This window comes from Megalops cyprinoides, chromosome 15 (assembly GCF_013368585.1).
Source record: "Megalops cyprinoides isolate fMegCyp1 chromosome 15, fMegCyp1.pri, whole genome shotgun sequence".
Classification (NCBI taxonomy): Eukaryota; Metazoa; Chordata; class Actinopteri; order Elopiformes; family Megalopidae; genus Megalops; species Megalops cyprinoides.
The window spans coordinates 17,396,130-17,416,421 of NC_050597.1; the positions used below are offsets into that span (position 1 = coordinate 17,396,130).

Here is a 20,292-nt window from a genome sequence, read left to right on the forward strand (position 1 = left end):
GTGATCTTTTCCGGCACCCCATAGTTTCTCAGCAACTTCCATAGAGTCTGCCTGTCCACACTGTCGAATGCAGGGATAGGCAAAGCAAGGTCAGCTTTCCATCAGCTGAAGAACATCTGGGGCTCCTTGAACCTGACCACCAACATCAAAATGAGGATCTTTAACACCATCGTGAAGCCTGTCCTAATCTATGGAGCCTAAAACTGGAGAACCACCGTAACAACCATGAAGAGAATCCAGATGTTCATTAACACCTGCCTTAGAAGGATCCTTCGGATCTGCTGGCCCGACAACATCAGTAACCAAAACTTGTGGCAGCGAATGGGACAGCGGCCTGTAGATGAGGAGATCCTCCAGAGACGCTGGGGATGGATTGGCCACACCCTCTGCAAATCTGCATCCAGCACAGCAAGGTAAGCTCTCACCTGGAACCCACAGGGGAAAAGGAAAAGAGGCCAGCCAAGGAACACCTGGCAACACAATCTGGAGGCGGACACCAAGAGAATGGGACTCACCTGGGGGCAGCTGGAGGGACCCAGGATCGAGATGCCTGGAGAACCCGTAGGCGGCCTATGCCCCGCTAGGGGCCACAGGCGAAAGTGAAGTGAAGTTTCTTAGCAGCAGTTACATGTGCTATCCATGCTGTTGGAAATCTGGAATCGTAATTTAAGGAACACAGGACAGGATGAGGGAATTACCTTCCACCAAGGAAAAGGAAAAAAAAAAGTCAGATATATGAACCTGGCCTCAAATGCATTAATGTTAATGTGTATTTAGTACATTAATGTTTAGTGGATCTAGGGAGTAAACAGTACAACAGGATTGAGGTGTTAATTAAATAAAAATGTCTCTTGGAAAAAGTCAGGTTCTATAGTATATTTTAAAATGTATGAGCCAGTGATCTGGGTTCTAAATTCTGTGTAAATGTGGTGCTGGGATCATGACTCTTGTGTGGGGTTCAGCCAGAGAGCAGGAGGTCTCAGAATCACTGTAGTGAGGAGATCTATAACTAGACAGGGGCAGGATTACATTCACCCATTGGCTAAATCTGGTCAGTGAACCAGATATATCAGGCAGACAGTTGGAGATTAGCAAAACCGTGTGTTCCTATGTTTGCATTCTCAAAAAGGAACTTTTTTCTTTACTCTTGCACCATCGACTGTGTGTCAAAGTCATTTAGTATTCTGAAATAGTCTGTAAGTCTGATTCATTGTCTGAACACCTATGTGAGAGGATCTGAGGCTAATCTGAGTCCCTGTTCAACTGTGTCGAGATCAAAGATTGCTGCTAAGTAGTTTAGTACCTGTGTTTGAATGCAAGTGTTTATATTTTCCCCTGTGCATGTTGCAGCTACATATCAGGAATTGACGGGCACGATGTGAAAATTCCATAGGGCATTGGTAAAGCTGGCAGTGCATGAATGTCAGTGTGCGGCCAGAATGATAAACTGGCAACAGTTACTTTGTCCTGGGGACTGTGGCCCAGGAAGGCAATGCATAATTCAGTTATGAAGGAAGTCATTGGATGAATGAATATGAAGTGGATATCGATCTTTGCTGGCGTGGTATTTGGAAAACATCACTGTTCATATGAAGCTTTGAAGCCCAGACACAATGACTTTAATGAAGTGCACATGCGGTGCTGTCCTACATCAGCGCGGCACAATGGAGGAACTCTGTGGATTCCCATGACCAGCTTTTTCCCCTTGGCCATCGCTGCTGGAGATGCACATGGGAAAAACTAACTTTTAGATTAACAGCAGTGATCATCTGGTTTTTCAGGAAAAACCTGGATAAACAGAATGATTTTTTTTTTTGTGAACGCGCCTTAAATTTCATTTCAGATCTGGGCATGTGACTATAGATGTGTTTTACGTCATTCTACCGCTGTGCCTCTGTTCGTCAGAATGCTTTTTAGAACAGTATGCTCATTATTCACATGTGCTGTGCAGTAGTTGTAAAGTGTGCACGTGTGTGTGTGTGTGTGTGTGTGTGTGTGTGTGCGCGTGCGTGTGTGCGTGTGCAATTGACCGTGAGGTATTTTCTAATTTGGGGAATACAGTTGAATGCTCTCACCTTCTGATGTAGAGGAGACATTTCTGCAACTGTGATATGAGTTAACCATCCTCTCTTTCTGTGTCTAAATACTGGTCTTTCAGAAGGCTTTGTCTGCCTGAGCCTTGCTCCATCTGAAACCCACACCTGTGCTAAACTACTGTAAAATTTAATTTTACAGTATGTCCTCAGGGTCACACAACGTTTTGTCATTTTTTGTATTTTTGCACAATTCAAAATAATGGTATTTTGTCTCATGCCTAGCGCACACACACACACACACACACAGACAGACACACACACACACACACACACACACACACTCTCATTGACATGCACACATATATGCAAATACACACATATAGGCACAGTGTTTCCGGTCTCAGATTGAGTACTAAGGCAAACTGTGGAATCGCTGTGATGGGCATGTCATTGATGATTGATGCAGGAGGGGTTTTACAGTCTATGCAGTGTGTTCAGAGCTGAGTCTTTTCAGAATAAATTCTGCTTTGTCTTCATTTTCACACATCCCTCAGCATGTGTACCACATCCATGTGCTATTTGTTCATTTACTGCCTCCAACACTTAAGCGAGATGTCATGCACAAGGAAGACTACGAATTTGTGGGCAGGGAGTGTGTGGGTGCGTGCATGGATGTGTGTGTGCGCGTGTGTGTGTGTCTGTGTGTTGGCACCACAGGCTGAGGTCCTTCCTGCTGTCTTGGCGTTCAAGTGGAAGGACTGACTCAATAATGAGTTTGGATCATTGCTTTAGTTTGACAGCGTGACTCTCTGGGAAGGGTCTGCATCTCAGTTTCCTGGCATCGGGATTCAGCAACATCTGTAAGGCAATGCTGTGGAATAAACAAAACATTATTTCCAAGTTTTCTGTTTTGTCAAGGCCACATTCATCTGTGTGGAGTATACGGTATACTGTTTATCAAATAGCATTACACTATATTGTGAATTAATGTACAGTAATTTCATAAACCCTTTCCTGACCCAAATAATAACATTCAAGCATACATTTGAATGACCACTACAGTGTTAAAAATTCATTTGGCCAATCAGAGCTGCCAGGACACAGTGCCATTTAGCAGGGACACAGTGTCATTTTCTTTCTTCAAGTGAAAGCTTCCAGTGGAAGAAAGGCCTTGAAATAATTAAACCGTGAAGTAGTTTGGACAGTTTGGACCTTAGACCTTTTGGTTTGTCAGTATTAGAGTAATGTCCTGGTTTTGGTTGGTCAGTTATACAGTAATACCCTGGCCCTGTTTGGTCAGTTTTACTATAATACTTTGGCGCTGATTTCTGTTATGCAGTAGTACCTCGGCCCTAGTTGTTGAGTAATATATTGGCCCTGTTTGGTGAGTTTTTAGTGATATTTTGACCCTAGTAATGTCAGAGAAGAAAGTGGAAGGGGGAGTGAGAATGAGTGTGTTGAGGGAATGGGGGATGGGGGAAGGGGTTCTTTTGGGTGTCTTTAGTAGAAATGAATGTCCCTCTTGCTCCTGGGAGATTATCGCCCGATTCTTTCCCGTTGCCATGCCAATTACAGCTACATTCATTTTCTTGTTAAACTCATTCTTCTCCTCTCTTTCATGGAAGTATTTTCAGAAAACATAGTCAGATTTAGAGTAATTTACGTGCCTGTTTCTGAATGGATAAAGCAGCAATGCAAAGAGTATTCCTTTGAATGCAATACTAGTGCTGTTCAGATGTGACACCGGTTCAGAAAAGGAGTCAGATGGAGTATAATCAAGTAAAAAATGGATCTGTATCCCCAGGAAACCAATCTGCACTCACATGCTGATATTAACCACTCCCTGCAACAACATCTCACACAAGACATCTTAAAGGGAGGTCTGTCCCATAGTGGAGAGTGAGTATATTACATGACTGAATGAATGAGTGTGTTTTAAAAGTGGTGAAAACGTGGGTTATGAAAATGTCAGATGAATACATCTGTAGATGGGTTAATCACTGAAGGATATTAAGAATACTGGCAGATTCTCTGAAAAGAAGTGATTGCATCCAACCAAGCATTAATGGTCAAGTAAATATAATTTCATGTTTGACAGGCATAGCGGGTATAACTATCTCAAAGGAATTTCTGTTCATGACTATGTGCCATATGCATAATACAAGAAAATATTACATGAACATGTTACACAGGCATCTTACACAGACATGTCATGTACATGGACACCAGGGTCTCTCTCATTCTTGGGCTCTGAACAAAACAGTCTAGGGTCCTAGGGATTATGCTGAATTAACATTAATTAACATTTTTTTAATTTATCCATGCTGTACTCCTGTTTTCTAAACTTTACTTTTTGGAAAAAACAAAAAACAAAGTTCAGACACAATGACTTTTCTTCTCCTTAGTCTGTGAGGCCTGTCCAAGAAGTCCTGATTTTGCTCGTAATCACCTGCTGATTGGTACGAGTATTTGCTCATGTGTTTGCTCAGGCACCTTCTACCTGCTGGATTTTTAGGACTATTTATATACTAATCTGCTCATAATGCCAGTCCACACCCCAGAAATAAATGATAATACCCCAGTCACACCCACTAAGCACAAGTGCTCGGAAAGCAACAAGGAAAGTGTTGATCCTGGTGCAAGTGTCATTTTTCTCCATCTGTACCTTGCACATCACTCTTGCTCCTGCATTTGATCATTGTTCCATTTTTTGCACCCTCTGGTGTAGGGTCTGGAGAGGTATCTTTTTGGCAAGCTGGCACCGCTCCATGTGCAGATGGAATGCTCAGAGAGTTATAAAGACTCACACAGCCTTATAATGATGTGATTTCAGCAACTGAATGCCAAATCAGAAACATGCATTTAAAGTAATAAAATAATGATATAATACAATAATATAATAAAATATCATTTAAGGTGAAAAGTCACTTTTTGCATTTCATCATAATAATTAGTAGTATTCAATTTCAGCATAATTGCTTATCTTATGCATTTGGGGTGAGGCAAAAACCTGATACCCCTGTCTGCTTTCTCTTCCACCGCAGTGTATACTCTCTCTAACTTGCCCCCCCCCCCCCCCTCCCCATGCTTTCTAAAGCCCAAGCCTTTATGGACTGTCCAGAGGAAGGAGAGGGAATTCAGATTCTATTAACTTCACACTGACCTTATTCTTTAAATAATTGAAAAGGCATTGAAGTTTTCCTTGGATCTGTTGATGGTGTAAACCTGCTCAGCTGTGACTTTGGCCTGAAAACGTCAGTCTCTCTTCATGACCTGTCTAAGTTTTTACGATTGGCTTTTGCTGTAATTCAGTGGACTGATGCAGGTGAAGGTTACCTAAGGACACCAGCCAACCGTAATCACCAGATATTAATCCACTTTCCAATGTGATAACACGCATGTTTAGGTGTGACATCACTCAGGGACCATTGGTCCCCCGGGGAGGAGGGAAAAGCACATGGTGTGATGAGACGCTTTTAATAGAATGAGGAGTGAATTGTGTTTACAAAGGACAGTGGCTGTATTTCAAATTTCTTTAAGAAACTACAGGTTATGGCACTGTTTTCTGAGCCAAAGTGAGACGTGAGAGATTGTGGGGGTAGATGGTGGATGGGACTGTTCTTGGAACATTACGAAATGATAGTTCTGTGATTGATCACCATCATGCATTTGCAACGATACCTTTACCCTTCTTATTATACTACTTCACATAGACAGCATCCAGCTGCTTACATGTATGCTTTTGTATACAGACAGCATCTCATGGTTTACACACATGCTACTGCACAGTATGCAACAAGCATCTTACTGCTTAGATTCACATGTCTGTGTCTGTGTCTACAGTTTCTCCTGAGGTCTCTAAGCAACCCAGCTATAAGACAACAGGGCAACAAGATCGGAAGACCTGTCTGGATGGAAACCAATTAGGAGAAGTTTGGCACAGTCATTTTTCCATTTTAATTTAAGAGGACAAAATTGTAACTGTGGCTCATAGCCTATGATGTGACTGTTGATTCTCTTTCATGTTCTCTTTACAATGGCTGCATATATTAGTGGAGCAGTAACAAACCTGGTCCCGTTCTCCTGTTTCACCACTGATTGAATTTTTATACCGTTCTTTGTGCCTGGTCTTTTGATCTCTTCTGAGTAGGACTTCTCACTCAGGAAGAACACAGGTGCTGTGCCTTCCAAATTAAGAGACTATGGCCGGAATTTGCTTCGAGATTTTTGATTTTGAGATTTTGTGAAAATGTTGACGTTTGTATGAAAATGGTAAAACATTAAGAGGTGTGTTATTCCATTTATTGTTTTGTCTTGGTGAGAACATTGTATTCCCCACACCCCAACCCCACTTTTTTTTAAAATGGGCTATTTGTTCTGCCCAGTATCCATAGGCAAAATTTGGTTTTTTGAAAGGTTGAGTGGCCATGTGTCATGCTGTGTGTGGCATCTGCTGTCCTCAGAATTCTCAAGGGAATGATCATCCTGGTGTCAGTGCACAGCGTATAAGCTTTGTATCAGAGTAGCAGTGGAGTATTCTCTCTCTGAAATAACAGAAGACCTTAGCGTCTCTCCTTTTACCCAGCTGGAATACTTATTCAATGTTGGACAGTACAGCACTTCATGACCTGTAGAAATTTGTCAATAATCAGATACTGATTGATACATGAACTCAGTGCTGGAAGTCATAGCCTCGTTGGGTAAAGCAGGAATGTTCCTGTTCACCAGCCAGGCAGGACGGCTGGGGAGGTGGACCAAGGGTGTGGATTGCGTCACGCGGAATGGTGACATCAAAGAGAGCTTCCCGTTGCGACAGCAGGCGGAATGCCGGTCTCCAGCTCAAGAGCGACAGGCTCATCTGGGGCCCGGGGAGTGGATTTGGTCTGGCCCACCTCTCCTCTCACCAGTGAAGGTGCATTAAATATTCATCAAAATGCAATAAATAATTGAAACGGTTGATTTACCTTCCATAACCCACCTCCCGCTGTGTGCTGATGCCTCCTGCAGCATTCCAAAATAAAAACCCGCTATTTTCTCTCCTCCCTCTCCTTTCTGAGTTTGTCATGTTGATGGTTCCGCACAGTGATCTTAGATGGCCTCAGTGATCACACTTTTATTGCACTTTAAATGTCTTCTTGCAGCTGTATTGAGGCATCTGAGGGAAGAGAGAGTACAGGGAGGGCATTGGTTGTATTTATATTTTGATGTATATTAACTCTTAATATATGCAGACACATTTACATATATGTAGCTATTAATATGTAAACACACTGGATTCATTGGTCCAAAATTTAAAGTATTTAAAGATGGATCTGAACATGGGAACACTAATCTGTCTTGATTAGATGAGATGTTTGCACTCAAGATGGAAGCTGGTGTGTAACTGCATATTGTGTCACTATTTCAGTCACCGTTTTGTTTTATCCTCTTAATGCTAGGATTGCTTGGAGGTTAAATCCAGGAAAAGTGTTCGGGTGGATTCATAAAGCATATTTGGTTGGACGCATCACCCTCTTAAAAGCTGTCCAATGCCGAATGCTTCTCTGGGTTTCATTTTCAAGTGCAAATGTTTTTCAGACAACTAAGTGTAATTTTAAGACAGTGAGAAAATCAAGCAAAAACAAGATCAAACATTATTTACAAAGGTCTTGTTCAGAGAGGATTTCTAAGCATTCAATTTGTTTGAATAAGGTGTGTGCATACAAATATTACATAGAATAGCCTACATAAAGAAGGAAATTGCCTGAAGGATATATTTTATTCTGACATACGGCTCCTCAGTGTATTTGTAACCTTTGCAGCTCAAGATAAAATAGGGTACAATGTGTACCTTACTTCTTTAGTTTTCTCTGGTTGTTGGCTTGAAGGTTGTGCTCCATGCTTGTCTAATGTTTTTTTTATAGTTTTGAGAGTGTTCTGTCCACAGGTTACTTGTGTCATCTACAAGAGGGTGATCTTTCATTTGGTCCCTGGTGCCCCGAGTAGCGATGCTCATGTTTGCTTTGTACAAGTGCCTCTCCATTCCTCTTTACTACGAAACAACCAAGCACCACCAGTGTAAATTTTCAGTTAAGATAGTCATCTCTTTTCAAGATGAACTTAATTGCTCAAATGAGCTCTATGTTCTGAGTGCTCTCTGCAATGTGTGCATGTGTGCTCTGTTTTGGTAAACCCTGAAACCTCTGATAGGCGGTCTCCAATTTTTCTCTTATCTGTGGCTTTACAGGGTCTGGTGTTCGTTGGTCATTACCGAGCGTCAGTGCACATGGAGTGATGAGTGTTTCGGCTCAAATCCTGCAGATTATCTCTCATCTGAGTGGGGCTGAGTGCGGGCAGGCTGTTCTCTCTTTTGAGGCCGCGAGGCTCGCTCTCTCTCTCTCTCACGTGGCCGCCGTCCCGCCTGCCGTGGCTGAGCTCTGACGCTGATGTAGGAGAGCGAGGATTTTCTGTCCTGTGCTCGCTGGGAGTCAGGCTGTGCCGCAATCTGTTGCGTTTAATCATCAGAAATGTCATGTCGGTCCTTCGGGTTTAAATCCCACTCCACAGATTGAGCGTGGCTGCTCGGAGTCATTCTTCCAGCACTTTCCTCCTAAGAGTGAGCATCAAAATCCCTGTATCTAGACCTGCACGAAAGAGACTTAAGACTGTCAGTACTATGCTCGTGATGGCCCTGTACTCCTGTGCAGAGGATTGCGTGGAGCCTATTTTGCTGGTGTCTGTCTCAGCCAAACCTTACCCTTCTAAGTGTGAAGCTATGTCCTCTCGTGTCTGCACAGTGGTGTGCTCTGTTACTGATTTTGTGTGTGCTTTTTTTGTTGTTCAGTTTTCCATGTGTGGTTGTCTGCTTTGTGTGATTACAGCTTTGTCCCTATTCTCTGCATCTCTCAGCTTGCAATGTTTCAGGCACACCTCCGTCACCCCAGCGCACGCACCATAAAAGAAGTAAGGAAGACTGACAGTGTGTTGTTAATGAGCATCAGGCAGGCTTAGTGTGGACCTACTGCTGACAACAGCACAGCGGCATCTCGACTCAGTTTTGTTGGCATATATGCATAGGTTATTCTGAATGAGAGTTTGTTTTCATACCAATGCTGCAGATTCGGCTGGGAGCTCAGTTACTCTTGATCAGAAAATTTACATGATCTCAGTATTTCCCAATAAGTGACTGTGAGAAAATCAGATCAGATTTTTTTCAATTATACTGCGAGTTTATGGACTGGAACATTTTCTTGAAATATTTGAAGGTGTAAAATTCCCAAAACCAACACACACTTTAATCCCAGCATAGTCTACCCACACTCAGCACACTGACACATGCACATAGACACTCGCTCCACACTGTACGCACAGTCCACCCTCACACCACATACATTTACCATACAGCCAACCCACACACCACACCCACAAACCACATACCCTCGCACAGCACACCCACACAATTTCCAAATCAATTTAAATGGGATTTGTTGGCGTGACATAACATTTGCCAGAGAAGTACAATCATGGACAATACTATCATAAATGTCATATTTAAAATGCAGAAATGAAATAAAAAGAATAGTAAAGTAATAAAATGATACAGCAATTCGTTATTGTGATAAAGTGCATTGAAATGAATAAACAATCACTAAGGAATGAATAAAGCATATAAGAACACTTGAAATTGCTTATAGATAAATATGCCAACTCAGCACACACACATGGTAATATTAAATAGTGCAATATTAAATTAGATATTGAATAAAAAATGACTAGTTATATAACATGTGTCACATGTGCTGTTTTATAGGGTCAGCATGGAATTTCTGGTTTTTAATCTGAGACCGGCTGGATGATATTTCTATAATCCTCTAAACCTGGCTCTGTGTTTCCTTGTGTAGGGACACACACTTTTTAAATCCATTTAACCAGAATTATGAATCTGATGATCAGCTCTGTTTATATCATCTGCCATATTTATTGACACCCCTGATTGAACAGGGACAAAAAATATGTTCAAAAAGAAAAAAATGTACATATTGGAGCTTTTTCTCAAAAATTCATGCTTTAAACTAAACGTGACTTCACAGAGTACTTCAGATTGCTCACAGATAATACATAGTATTATTTGTTTAATATTTGTGATTAAGGATTTAAACAAAAAAATTCTACAGTATGTACATTTTTTCTGTTATATCTGTTACACATATATATGTACTACAGCAGCGGAATATATACAGAGGACTCTTCCTAATAGTAGTGGATGTTCTTACAGGTCTGTGCTTTGCAGTTCTACCATTTAAAAGCCTTTAAGAACTCTGTTTGGCTGTGGTTATAATTGTAACTGTAAGGTCTTCATAGTAAAGGGAATGTCTTTGAACCATTAACTTGGTAGTTAGATGCTTGATTTTCCCTCGACATTTGAGGTTCAGTCCCCAGCTGAGACATATCAAAGACTTCGAAACTACTACCAGCTGTCATTCAACATTAATAATGTGGATTGTGAGTAATGGCAATCTGATTGACTATCCATTCTGTCAAGGCGGTTATTGTATACATTTAATACAGCTGGTGTGCCAAGCTGTCTTCTGTACACAACATGGTCTGTCTATAGTAACCTGCTCAAAATGAATGCACGCACGCATGCGCGTGCACACACACACACACACACACACACACACACACACACACACACACACACACACACACACACACATACACACACACAAGGTGCTGGCTATGCTGGATCTGAGTATTGTCACTGTATAGTGATGCAGGAGGATATGATTTCTTTTTTCCAAGTAGAATGCAGAGTTTTTAATCACAGGACACTCCATGCTTTACCCTGAAGGGTCATGTTCAAATAGGGAAGCTCTGATCATTTCTTTGTCTCTCTCACCACAGGTTAACGGAGCCCTCAGGTTACCTCACAGATGGACCAGTCAACTACAAGTACAAGACCAAGTGTACATGGCTCATCGAGGGCTAGTGAGTCTCCTCTCCTATCCTCTTCTTTCCATTTCTCTAATTATCTTTCTCAGGTCCATCTGAAGCACTGTCAGACATGAATCTTAACATATCCATGGCTTTCAGAGAGTATCTGATTAAGGCCTTTTGTCCCTTTTATACTACCGCTGTCCTTTAATACGACACTGCCCAAGACTCACGCACTCACAAACACATGCCCACAGACACGTCACTGTGCACATGAATGCACAGTCTCCCATATGCACACACATGCACACCCATGTAAACACGCCTGCACGTACATGCAAAATGACACTCATACCCATTCTCATCCACAAATGCACACTTACGATGACTTCCGAAAAGTCACACATACACACACACACACACACACACACACACACACATCTGTACACTCACACAGTGCACACTGCCCTGAAGCAAAGCCAAAGTCTCATTAAAGATGACATTGTTTGGTGGATCAAGTAGTGTGTTGCCCTGATAACAGTATTATTCTGCACCCCTGGGGTTCTGGAGACTGATAATCTGCGATTACTATTCTCTCTCAATTGAAAAGTGTGTGTGCTTCAAATCATAAACACACTGGGGTGTCATAATTTTAGAGTAAAACAAAAGCAAAACTCTCTACCTGGAGGTTTATGTTGTTAATAAGATTTCCTCTCTTTTCTAGCCCAAATACTGTGCTGAGGTTAAGATTTAACCACTTTGCCACAGAGTGCAGCTGGGATCATATGTACGTCTATGATGGAGACTCCATATATGCACCATTGATCGCTGTGTTTAGGTAAGATTCTGTTCCTTGTCTCCATTAGCCTTGCTGTTTATTGCTGATGTGGGAGTTTTATTTTTGCTTTGTCTTCAGGTCTGTATAGTCTCAGTCTGCTCTGAACAGTCAAATGTGTCTCAGTTCAGTCAGTCAGTAGTTCAGTCAGTCTGCTCTGCACAGTAGCATGTATCTCCGGTACTCTCTCAGCAAAGCAGGTATTTTGTGTGGTGGGTGGAAGAGGTAAAAATGGAACGGAAATGTTTTAATTCCACTGAAGTGTCTTGAATTGACAGAAAGACTGAGAGGAGACATTGTTACTTTCATCTTAACATTAATTAGCTGTGGCGTAACGATCTGAAACGGTTCTAATTGCTTGCAGCCAGCTATTCCGTTTTTGATCTATTTGTGTAAACCCCTGTGGTGTTTAGAGATTCATTGAACCACTAATTCATTTATCTTTCATTTGTAATTAATTGCCTCACCATGATATAGTGTATTCAGTTCTATATTTGCATGAGCTATATGGCTGTTAAGGTCTCCCTTTATCCATGTCCTCTCCTAGAACTTGAGTTCTCCCTGGACAGTAGAGAATAGCAACATCCTGTCAGTGTAATAGAATCCATTTTTGCATTTGGCTGCTCCCTAGTTTCTGTGAAATCAGAAGTGTATTTATTAGCATAAACTATGTGGCTGTAGTCTGTTTGGCTCAATTCCATTTCCTTTACTTTTTCCTTTATTGTGTTTTTGGGCCAATCTATAATGCATGGTCATCAAATAGTCCAATTTAGGACAAGAGAAAATGCTTTGGTGTACTATGCATGAATAGTACAGCGATGCTGGTAGATTCATGTTATGTAGAAAATGAGCATGGATGTCATATATGCACTAATTAAGATATTGCCATTGAGATATCGGGCACTTTATCCCTTGGCTGGTATGGATCCATGGCCCCTGCATTGAAAAGTAGGTACAGGGGCTCTGCAGGGGTCTGTCTGAACAGCACTTTCATCCACAGTTATCTTCAGTCGGACCTGTTTGTTGCTCTAATAGAATGAACAGCCACAATAAAGCACTGCTATAGTAATATACTGCTCCATCTGACCTGGGAAGAACAGATGTGTGTTTCTTCTGCACACTTTCTGTCACCCAGGCTACGATGTTGCCAAGGAAACAGTCACTAAACTGCCACAATGGTGTGAAGACAGACTGATACCCAGAATGCTCTGCTGTGTTGTAAGAGAGGGCATACTCCTATGTTCTGCTAATGTGTGTGTGTGTGTGTGTGTGTGTGTGTGTCTGTCTGTCTGTCTGTCTGTGTCTGTCTGTGTGGACTCCATAGTGGTCTCATTGTTCCGGAGATCCGAGGAAATGAAACGGTGCCAGAAGTAGTGACCACCTCTGGCTATGCCCTCTTACACTTCTTCAGTGATGCTGCATACAACCTGACTGGATTCCATATCTTCTACTCGTGAGTATCCTGTCCACGATGAATATGTCTTTTGGGTCTTTTCCTTTTGGATCTTTGCAGTCTTTTTTGAAATGACTTTTGGATAGGGTGGATACATAGACTTTTACTACACTCTTTTTTTGCTGGTGTCTTTCTTCTAAATGCATAAATAAACCATGTTTGTCTGGTTCATACAAGATGGCTTCCCAGAAGAGATTGTCTAAAACACATTCATCTGAGTGATGTTGACAAACAGACAGGCTCTACAGAGCTCTCATTCTCATACGCAGGCACCTAGCGTTCCCACGGGGAATCTCTCTGATGTAAAGAACTGTTTTTTACACCATGTGACTCTGAAAGCGTTTCTCCCAGGAGGGCCAGCCCTTTTAACTGTGCATTCTTCCCAGTGACATGCAGAGGACATGCCTCCCTGCTGCACTCCACGCTCTGCAGCTATTGGCTCTCTCTGCCTGGGGACAGCTGAGCCAAGGGGGCGGGACATTAAAGCGCAAAGGCTGTGATGGGATTGGGTCTGTGGTTTTTTTGGATACTGTCAATTACATTTAACAGTGAGGCTGTGGGCTTGTTAACCCTGATCAAAGATTGGCCTGTTAGCAACAGGCATGCAGCGTGGAGTGGTGATTAAGAAACAGAACTTTTGACTAGAGGGTGCCATTTTAAAATCCGTGGTTACACACTAACCAGGGAGTAGGGCTCAGCTGAAATGTATCATTATTTATTAGGTAAATGAATGAGTAGGATGTAAATATTTGAATAATGCATAGACTACTACATGTGCAGAGCAAGTAACAGCTCCTACTCAGCCTTCTCCCACGTTCACAAGGTACTGAATAGGAGAGCAACGGTTGTCATGGAAGCACACTGCAGTTCCTGGAAAAGCGAAGAAGCCCCGGTGGGCGGCTCCGCCTCCTCTCTCAGAATGACACCTGTCAGTCAGACTGGCATTTAGGATTACATTATCATCCATCATCTCTTTTGTTTCTGTCCCTGCAGGATCAACTCCTGTCCGAACAACTGCTCGGGTCACGGGAAGTGCACGACGGGAAACTCCATCGCCAGCAGGGTGTACTGCGAGTGCGACAAGTACTGGAAGGGGGAGGCCTGCGACATCCCGTACTGCAGGAACAACTGCGGCAGCCCCGACCGTGGCTACTGCGACCTGACCGGCGAGAAACTGTGCGTCTGCAATGACAGCTGGCAAGGTGGGCGTTCGTAACCCTCAGGCCTAATGGATAGCTCTGACATTACATCACATTATTGCCATTTAGCAGATACTCTTATCCAGAGCAACTTACATAGGTTACAATTTTTTATGTTACCCAGTTATACAGCTGGATATTTACTGTGACAATTCTGTATTAAATAACTTGCCCAAGGGTACAACAGCAGTACCCTAGTGGGGAATTGAACCAGCAACCTGCCTTATAACTTAAGAGACAAAGTATTCATATCAGATTTTCTGTTCCAGCACAGGGTTCCACACAAACATGTTGTAAACATTTGAACAGGATTGAAAAATGCAACAGATGAAGGATCTTTTATATGCCAAGGCTGCCACCTAGTGGTTATTAGTCATAGTGATCAGCATGAGCACATGTAATCTTTGTGGAATTATTGCAAAATGATCATATATATAATTTTTTATTAATGTGTGTATCAGTGGGATTTTGGTTGTAGAACAGGCTGTGCTCTTGTCTAAGCAATGGAGTTGGAGAAGTTGGAAATTGTTTTTGATCAAATTGCTTTTGTGTTTTTATACTTGAGTGTAGTAAGCAAATGTGCATATTTAGTAAACTTCATTCACCTTCCACCAATTACAAATTTTTCTGAAACCCACACCATATAAAGGATATAATGCTTCTCTTTTCACCCCCTCCAATTCTCTTTCTGTCTCTCCCTCCCTATCTGTCCTGTGTTCAGGTCCAGACTGCTCTCTGACTGTTCCGTCCACGGAGTCCTTCTGGATTCTGCCCAACATGAAACCCCTCAGTCCGTCTGTGGGCCGGGCTTCCCATAAGGCTGTGGTGCAGGGGAAGTTCATGTGGGTCATCGGGGGCTACACCTTCAACTACAGCTCCTTCCACATGGTTCTAAAGTGAGTGTTAGTGACAGGAGTCCACACTTTCAGCTACAGCTTCTTTTATGCAATGCTAAATTGAGTTTTAATGATTGATGTCTTATGTCCAGAAGGCAGAAATAAATATCAAGCTCCAGTGGATCTGAAAAACCCTCTTTTAATGATTATGGCACAGTAGTGCAGGTTGCAAAGCTAGTCATTCTAAACTCAGGGTGAAGGTAGTGCAGGTCTGTAGGCATAGTGATGACTCAAGAAGGTGCTTAAATTGACAATTTTTAAGTTGGGAGAAAATGGGAAAATAAATTACAAGAATTATCATTCATTTGGAGCAAGATCTCACAACTTAATTTCCATTATCCGTGTTGTCCTTTGTGGTGGAAAGGAAATTGATGAATGAGTGGTGTAGATTAATTGTTAACATAAATTAAATTTTAATCTACCTGTTTATTAAAGATTCTACATTCTAAATTTTAATCTCATCTATTTAATCTATGTAGCAAATTCCACACAAAGGATTATTATGCCGTTATTATATATGCTTGATTTCAAAGTGACCCCATCTCCTTTCTTGATTCGATCGGAATGCTTTTGCCTTCATGTGAGAGAAAGTGAATCATTCCTGCTTTTTCATACATGTGTACAGGATCCTTAGCTCTTTCTGAGAGTTTCTCTTTCTGTGAGTTTCTCTTTCTGTGAGTTTTTCTTCCTGCAAGACTCTCTCTCTGTGAGTGTTTTCATGGTTCATAAAGAGTGGGCCTCATTAGAGCATCCCTCTCGTGTTAGAGCTGAATCGTACTCTGTATGGATATATCGTGTGTGTCACTCCCTCATTGCACTATGTCTGTTTTTTGCCACAGTTATAACTTGGAGAACAGCATCTGGAATGTGGTGCCAATCAAAAGTGGGCCTCTGCCAAGATATGGCCATTCCCTGGCCATATATCAGGTATATTGTACTGTGTCAATACTTCCTGGCACTATATCAGTTATATAGTACTGTATCAAGACTGCTTGGCTCTGTATCAGGTATATAGTAGTGAGTCAATACTTCATGGACCCAAATAATGTATAGTAGTACATCAAGGCTCCCTGGCTTTCTATCTTGTAATTAATCCTGTATCAATACTCCATGGCCCAATTCAGATATGTTGTAATGTGGTAATACTCCCTGGTTGTATATCAGTTATATAGTACTGTGTCAATATTCCCTGGTCTTCAGATTAGTATTCAACACCATATCAGGCCTCTCTCACACATCTTAGAACACTGAATGTTATTGGCTGTCATCATTCTGCACAAATGATATGGTACATTAAGATAGTACCCATTTATAAAGTGGGATATAGCTATTTAGAGTATTTTGCTCAAGGGTACAATGACGATATCCCCTCTGGGATTCAAACCTGCATCATGTGGTCACATACCCAGTTCCCTAACTATTATGTCACAAAACTATATATACCTACTCTTTCTGAGGTTCTCATCCTTCTATGCTCCTAAAAATGCTTCATTAAGGTGATTCACTGTGACTTCGGCCTACAGCTGCAGTCACCTCCATGCCATTCGCTTGGGACTTTTTTAAGTTGTTTGGAAGGTGGATAATTATTGGACGATCCTTCTCCTTCCAGATGCTTTTCTTGAACGCAATGGCCATTTTTTTGGCCATTTCTATTCATAATGCTCACATTTTAGCCTTTGTTACAGTTATGAGTGGTTCAACATCTGTTCTTACAATCATCCGTGTTCCTCCGGACCACAGGATATGGAGTCACAGGGTGCACTGTAAAGGCTTTGTTGTTTCATTACACCTCCATTGTACATTTGTATTTGTTCTGTATTTTACATTTCCCCAATGAGGTGGGCTGAAAGCTGACAGATGCCCCTCCCCTCATGTGACGGCAGAGAGGCCGATCCTGGCTCCTGTATGATGGGATACATGGTGTTATTTTGTGATTGTCTCAGACATCCTGCTGTTGGGGGGCGGGGGCGGGGTAAGAGGATTGTTCCCCTGCTGGAGATAAAAGGACAGAGGGTTGGGGGTGTCGGGGTGGATAGACGCAGTCTTTCATTTGCTGGATTTCACTAGCTTCACATTCAGAGCTGACCCATCCACTCCAGGTCACTGTGCCCTTGTTTAGCTGTATTATGGTTGTTAATAGAAAAGCTAAGCTGGACTGATGGAAAAAAGCTGGACCAGCAGTAGCCAGGTTTTGTTTATATAATGGGGTGAAAGGGTTGGGAAATTAGAATTGAAAGTCCAGACATTTTTATTAGTTGTGCTTTAAAAACTTGTGATAGTGTTTGCCTTTAACAGAGCTGATTGCAGGCACAGCTTTACCTAGACAGTGCTGTTTTCTTTTGGAGAGAGACAGCTGGGTTGTTTACAAAGTGAGAAATTGTGTTGAATGCAGTCATCAGGGTGGCTGTATTTCAGCACACTCTTAAAGGGATTGACTCTCTGAGGGGTCAGTCAGAGTCCAGGCTTCATTTGGATGTGTCTGTTAAAACCAGTTCTAGCACCCTCATACAGTATTTCTGGACTTAGAATTTTGCGCTGTGTCCCCCCTTCAACACAAGGGGTCAGTGTTGAGCCTGTATTTCACCGTTTCAGCTCTAGTTCACTCTCTGGTACTGAAAATGGTCAGAAAGTGTGATGGAGAAGGTTAGGTCTAGGTGTGTGTGAGACATCAGTGGGTCTGATAAATGGCAGAGGGGAACTGAGCGAAGGTTGTTACGAACACTCTCCTTCTCCTTATGATTCTGATCCGTATAATTTGCATGTTATTGGAATTGTACGAATTAATTTTAAAGGCCTGATCATATCGCTGTCGTCAGTCATCTGTGTAGTGTCCCCTGCACTGTTTTTATTTCCCAGATTTATGATGAAAGGCGGTGCTCTTCCAATAAACCTAAAACAAGTTGGCCCGGCTGTGTACAAAACAGGCCCCATAGCAGCACCTGTCTTTTGTTTGTACAACTTGTTCTGAGGAAGAAAACATGTATTGTGTTAAAGCCCATGCAGCCATTTACAAAAGTCAACGGGAGGCCTTTCTTCTTCTGTACATCCGTTGAGGGCCATGGTCTCACTCTGGAATGGATTTATTTTTTACTTTCTCCAACTACAGCTCTCCTGATCTATAAATTTCCCTGCATTTAATGCTCAACTGCTGTGATATACTGTTGCACTGATGCATAGTGGTGGTGGTAGTCTTTATAATGAGCACAACATTTGTCATCATAAATGACATCTACACAGCAACTGCACATGAATATTAGGATATTCATTATTGTGGTCAGATTTGTATGCATCTCTCCCAATTTAATGTTTTAATACTGTCTTAAATCCTTCAGGACATAATCACTAATGATTTTTATTTTATCCTGTTTTGTCAGTCCTGTAAATGGCTTTAAACATGACATCTTTGTGTTGCTAAAACAAACAATACTTTCTATACAATGAATCTCAAAGCTGTTTTGTATTGCAGTAAGATTGGATGGAAAAATAAAAATTTTTCCACTTAAAAAAATCAGTTTGAACCAAAAGCATTGAGGCCCAGCCACTAGAAGCAGAGGATAATCTTGACAGCAGGTGGCGCTCTTGGGTTGATGTACCTCAGTTCTCCTCCTGTGTGTCTGTACCTACTCCTGATAAGAAACTGCAGGAGGGGTGAAGGGGGGAAGTGATTTGAAAGTCTGAATGAATGCATTTCTCATCAGTTGCATAGAATTCATGCTCGCAGGAAAGCTAGAGATTAGGCAGATTTGGAAAGCTCTTGACCTGGATTGCTACGCGGACGCTGCGTGTATCAGGAGAGGCAGAGCGCTGCGCTACAGACAGAATTTAATCTCCTCCGCTGCAGGGAGGCCAGAGGAACTCCTCCTCACAGCATCTCTGTTCACTTAAATCCAGAGGATGCGGCCAACTCAATTTTCCCTTCAAGTGTCCGTGTAGGGAGTCTCCAGTCTCTTTCAATAGTCTTATTCCGCAGAATAACCGTCTGCCTCTGCAATAATTCAAAGCTGTGCTCACCGTCGTTCTGCCTTTTTGATCTACCTTGTGGAGTTAATGGACTCTATTATTCAGAACCTTATGTTACACCTGTATTCAGAGTAGTGTTTATGTAACTTACTGCAGCACATCTGCAATGAGTACCTTGAAGGTACAATAACTGTTTTATGTCGATAATCTGTGCAATAATCACCTTTACATTACTGATGTGTACAGTGATAATATAATACTTTGGATGATAATGCCAGTTTTTTAGAGTTGTTATTCATATTCGTCTGTAGAATATAAGGGGTTTGTTCACTAATCCTCCAGTGTATTCATTTGTAGCAGTGATTGCACATCATTTTATGTGGGGAAAGTGCAGTCAGTCATATGGGTGTCACGCTGCAGAACTGCTGGTCCTGAATATCCATGGTTGATTCTGCTGAACCGGTGTGTTTGTGACGGAGGTCACAGTGGGGCAGTTTGTGCTCCCCACCAAACCAGAGTAGGGCAGCTGTGGAACCTAGAGCCTTGTTGTGAGCAAAGGGCTTCAGGAGACTGATGGAGAGGTGCTGAGGTGGGGTCACCTACACAAATGGTAGATGTTTAGCGTGAACAGCAGAGCCTGCCTCCACATGTTCCTCGCTGTCAGGTTGTGGGGTTCTCCCAGCTCTTCAGCCTGATGGAGCATCTTATCTCTGTTTAAAGGGCCTCACCAGTGGACACAACAACAGCATCCTCTCATCTCCTTGAAATCTGCCAACAGCTTGTCACTACTTTAGCATTAAAAGCTGATCACATTAGTCACCCTGCATCCGCGCAGTGCTAAAATTGTCTTGGTTTTAGTGGAGTGATGTTTGCATGTGGTGGTGCATGGTTTTTTATACTGTATCTGGGTCAGTGAGACGGCATGATACTACAGTATATTCACTAGCAGAGCCAGGGAGACAATCATCTCCTATCAGATCATTAGGCCTGTAGGGGGCAG

At 42.1% G+C, this 20,292-nt stretch overlaps 1 protein-coding gene across 1 annotated transcript in view; it reads left to right on the forward strand.

Annotated features, from left to right (window-relative positions):
- LOC118789878 (attractin-like protein 1) overlaps positions 1 to 20,292 on the forward strand; it is a 177,415-nt gene that overhangs the window by 6,047 nt on the left and 151,076 nt on the right. Inside the window, exons 2-7 of the mRNA XM_036546598.1 lie at positions 10,920 to 11,003; positions 11,674 to 11,787; positions 13,109 to 13,237; positions 14,231 to 14,439; positions 15,158 to 15,332; positions 16,172 to 16,259. Of these exons, the coding sequence (XP_036402491.1) occupies positions 10,920 to 11,003; positions 11,674 to 11,787; positions 13,109 to 13,237; positions 14,231 to 14,439; positions 15,158 to 15,332; positions 16,172 to 16,259 (799 nt within the window). The remainder of the gene's footprint in view (positions 1 to 10,919; positions 11,004 to 11,673; positions 11,788 to 13,108; positions 13,238 to 14,230; positions 14,440 to 15,157; positions 15,333 to 16,171; positions 16,260 to 20,292) is intronic.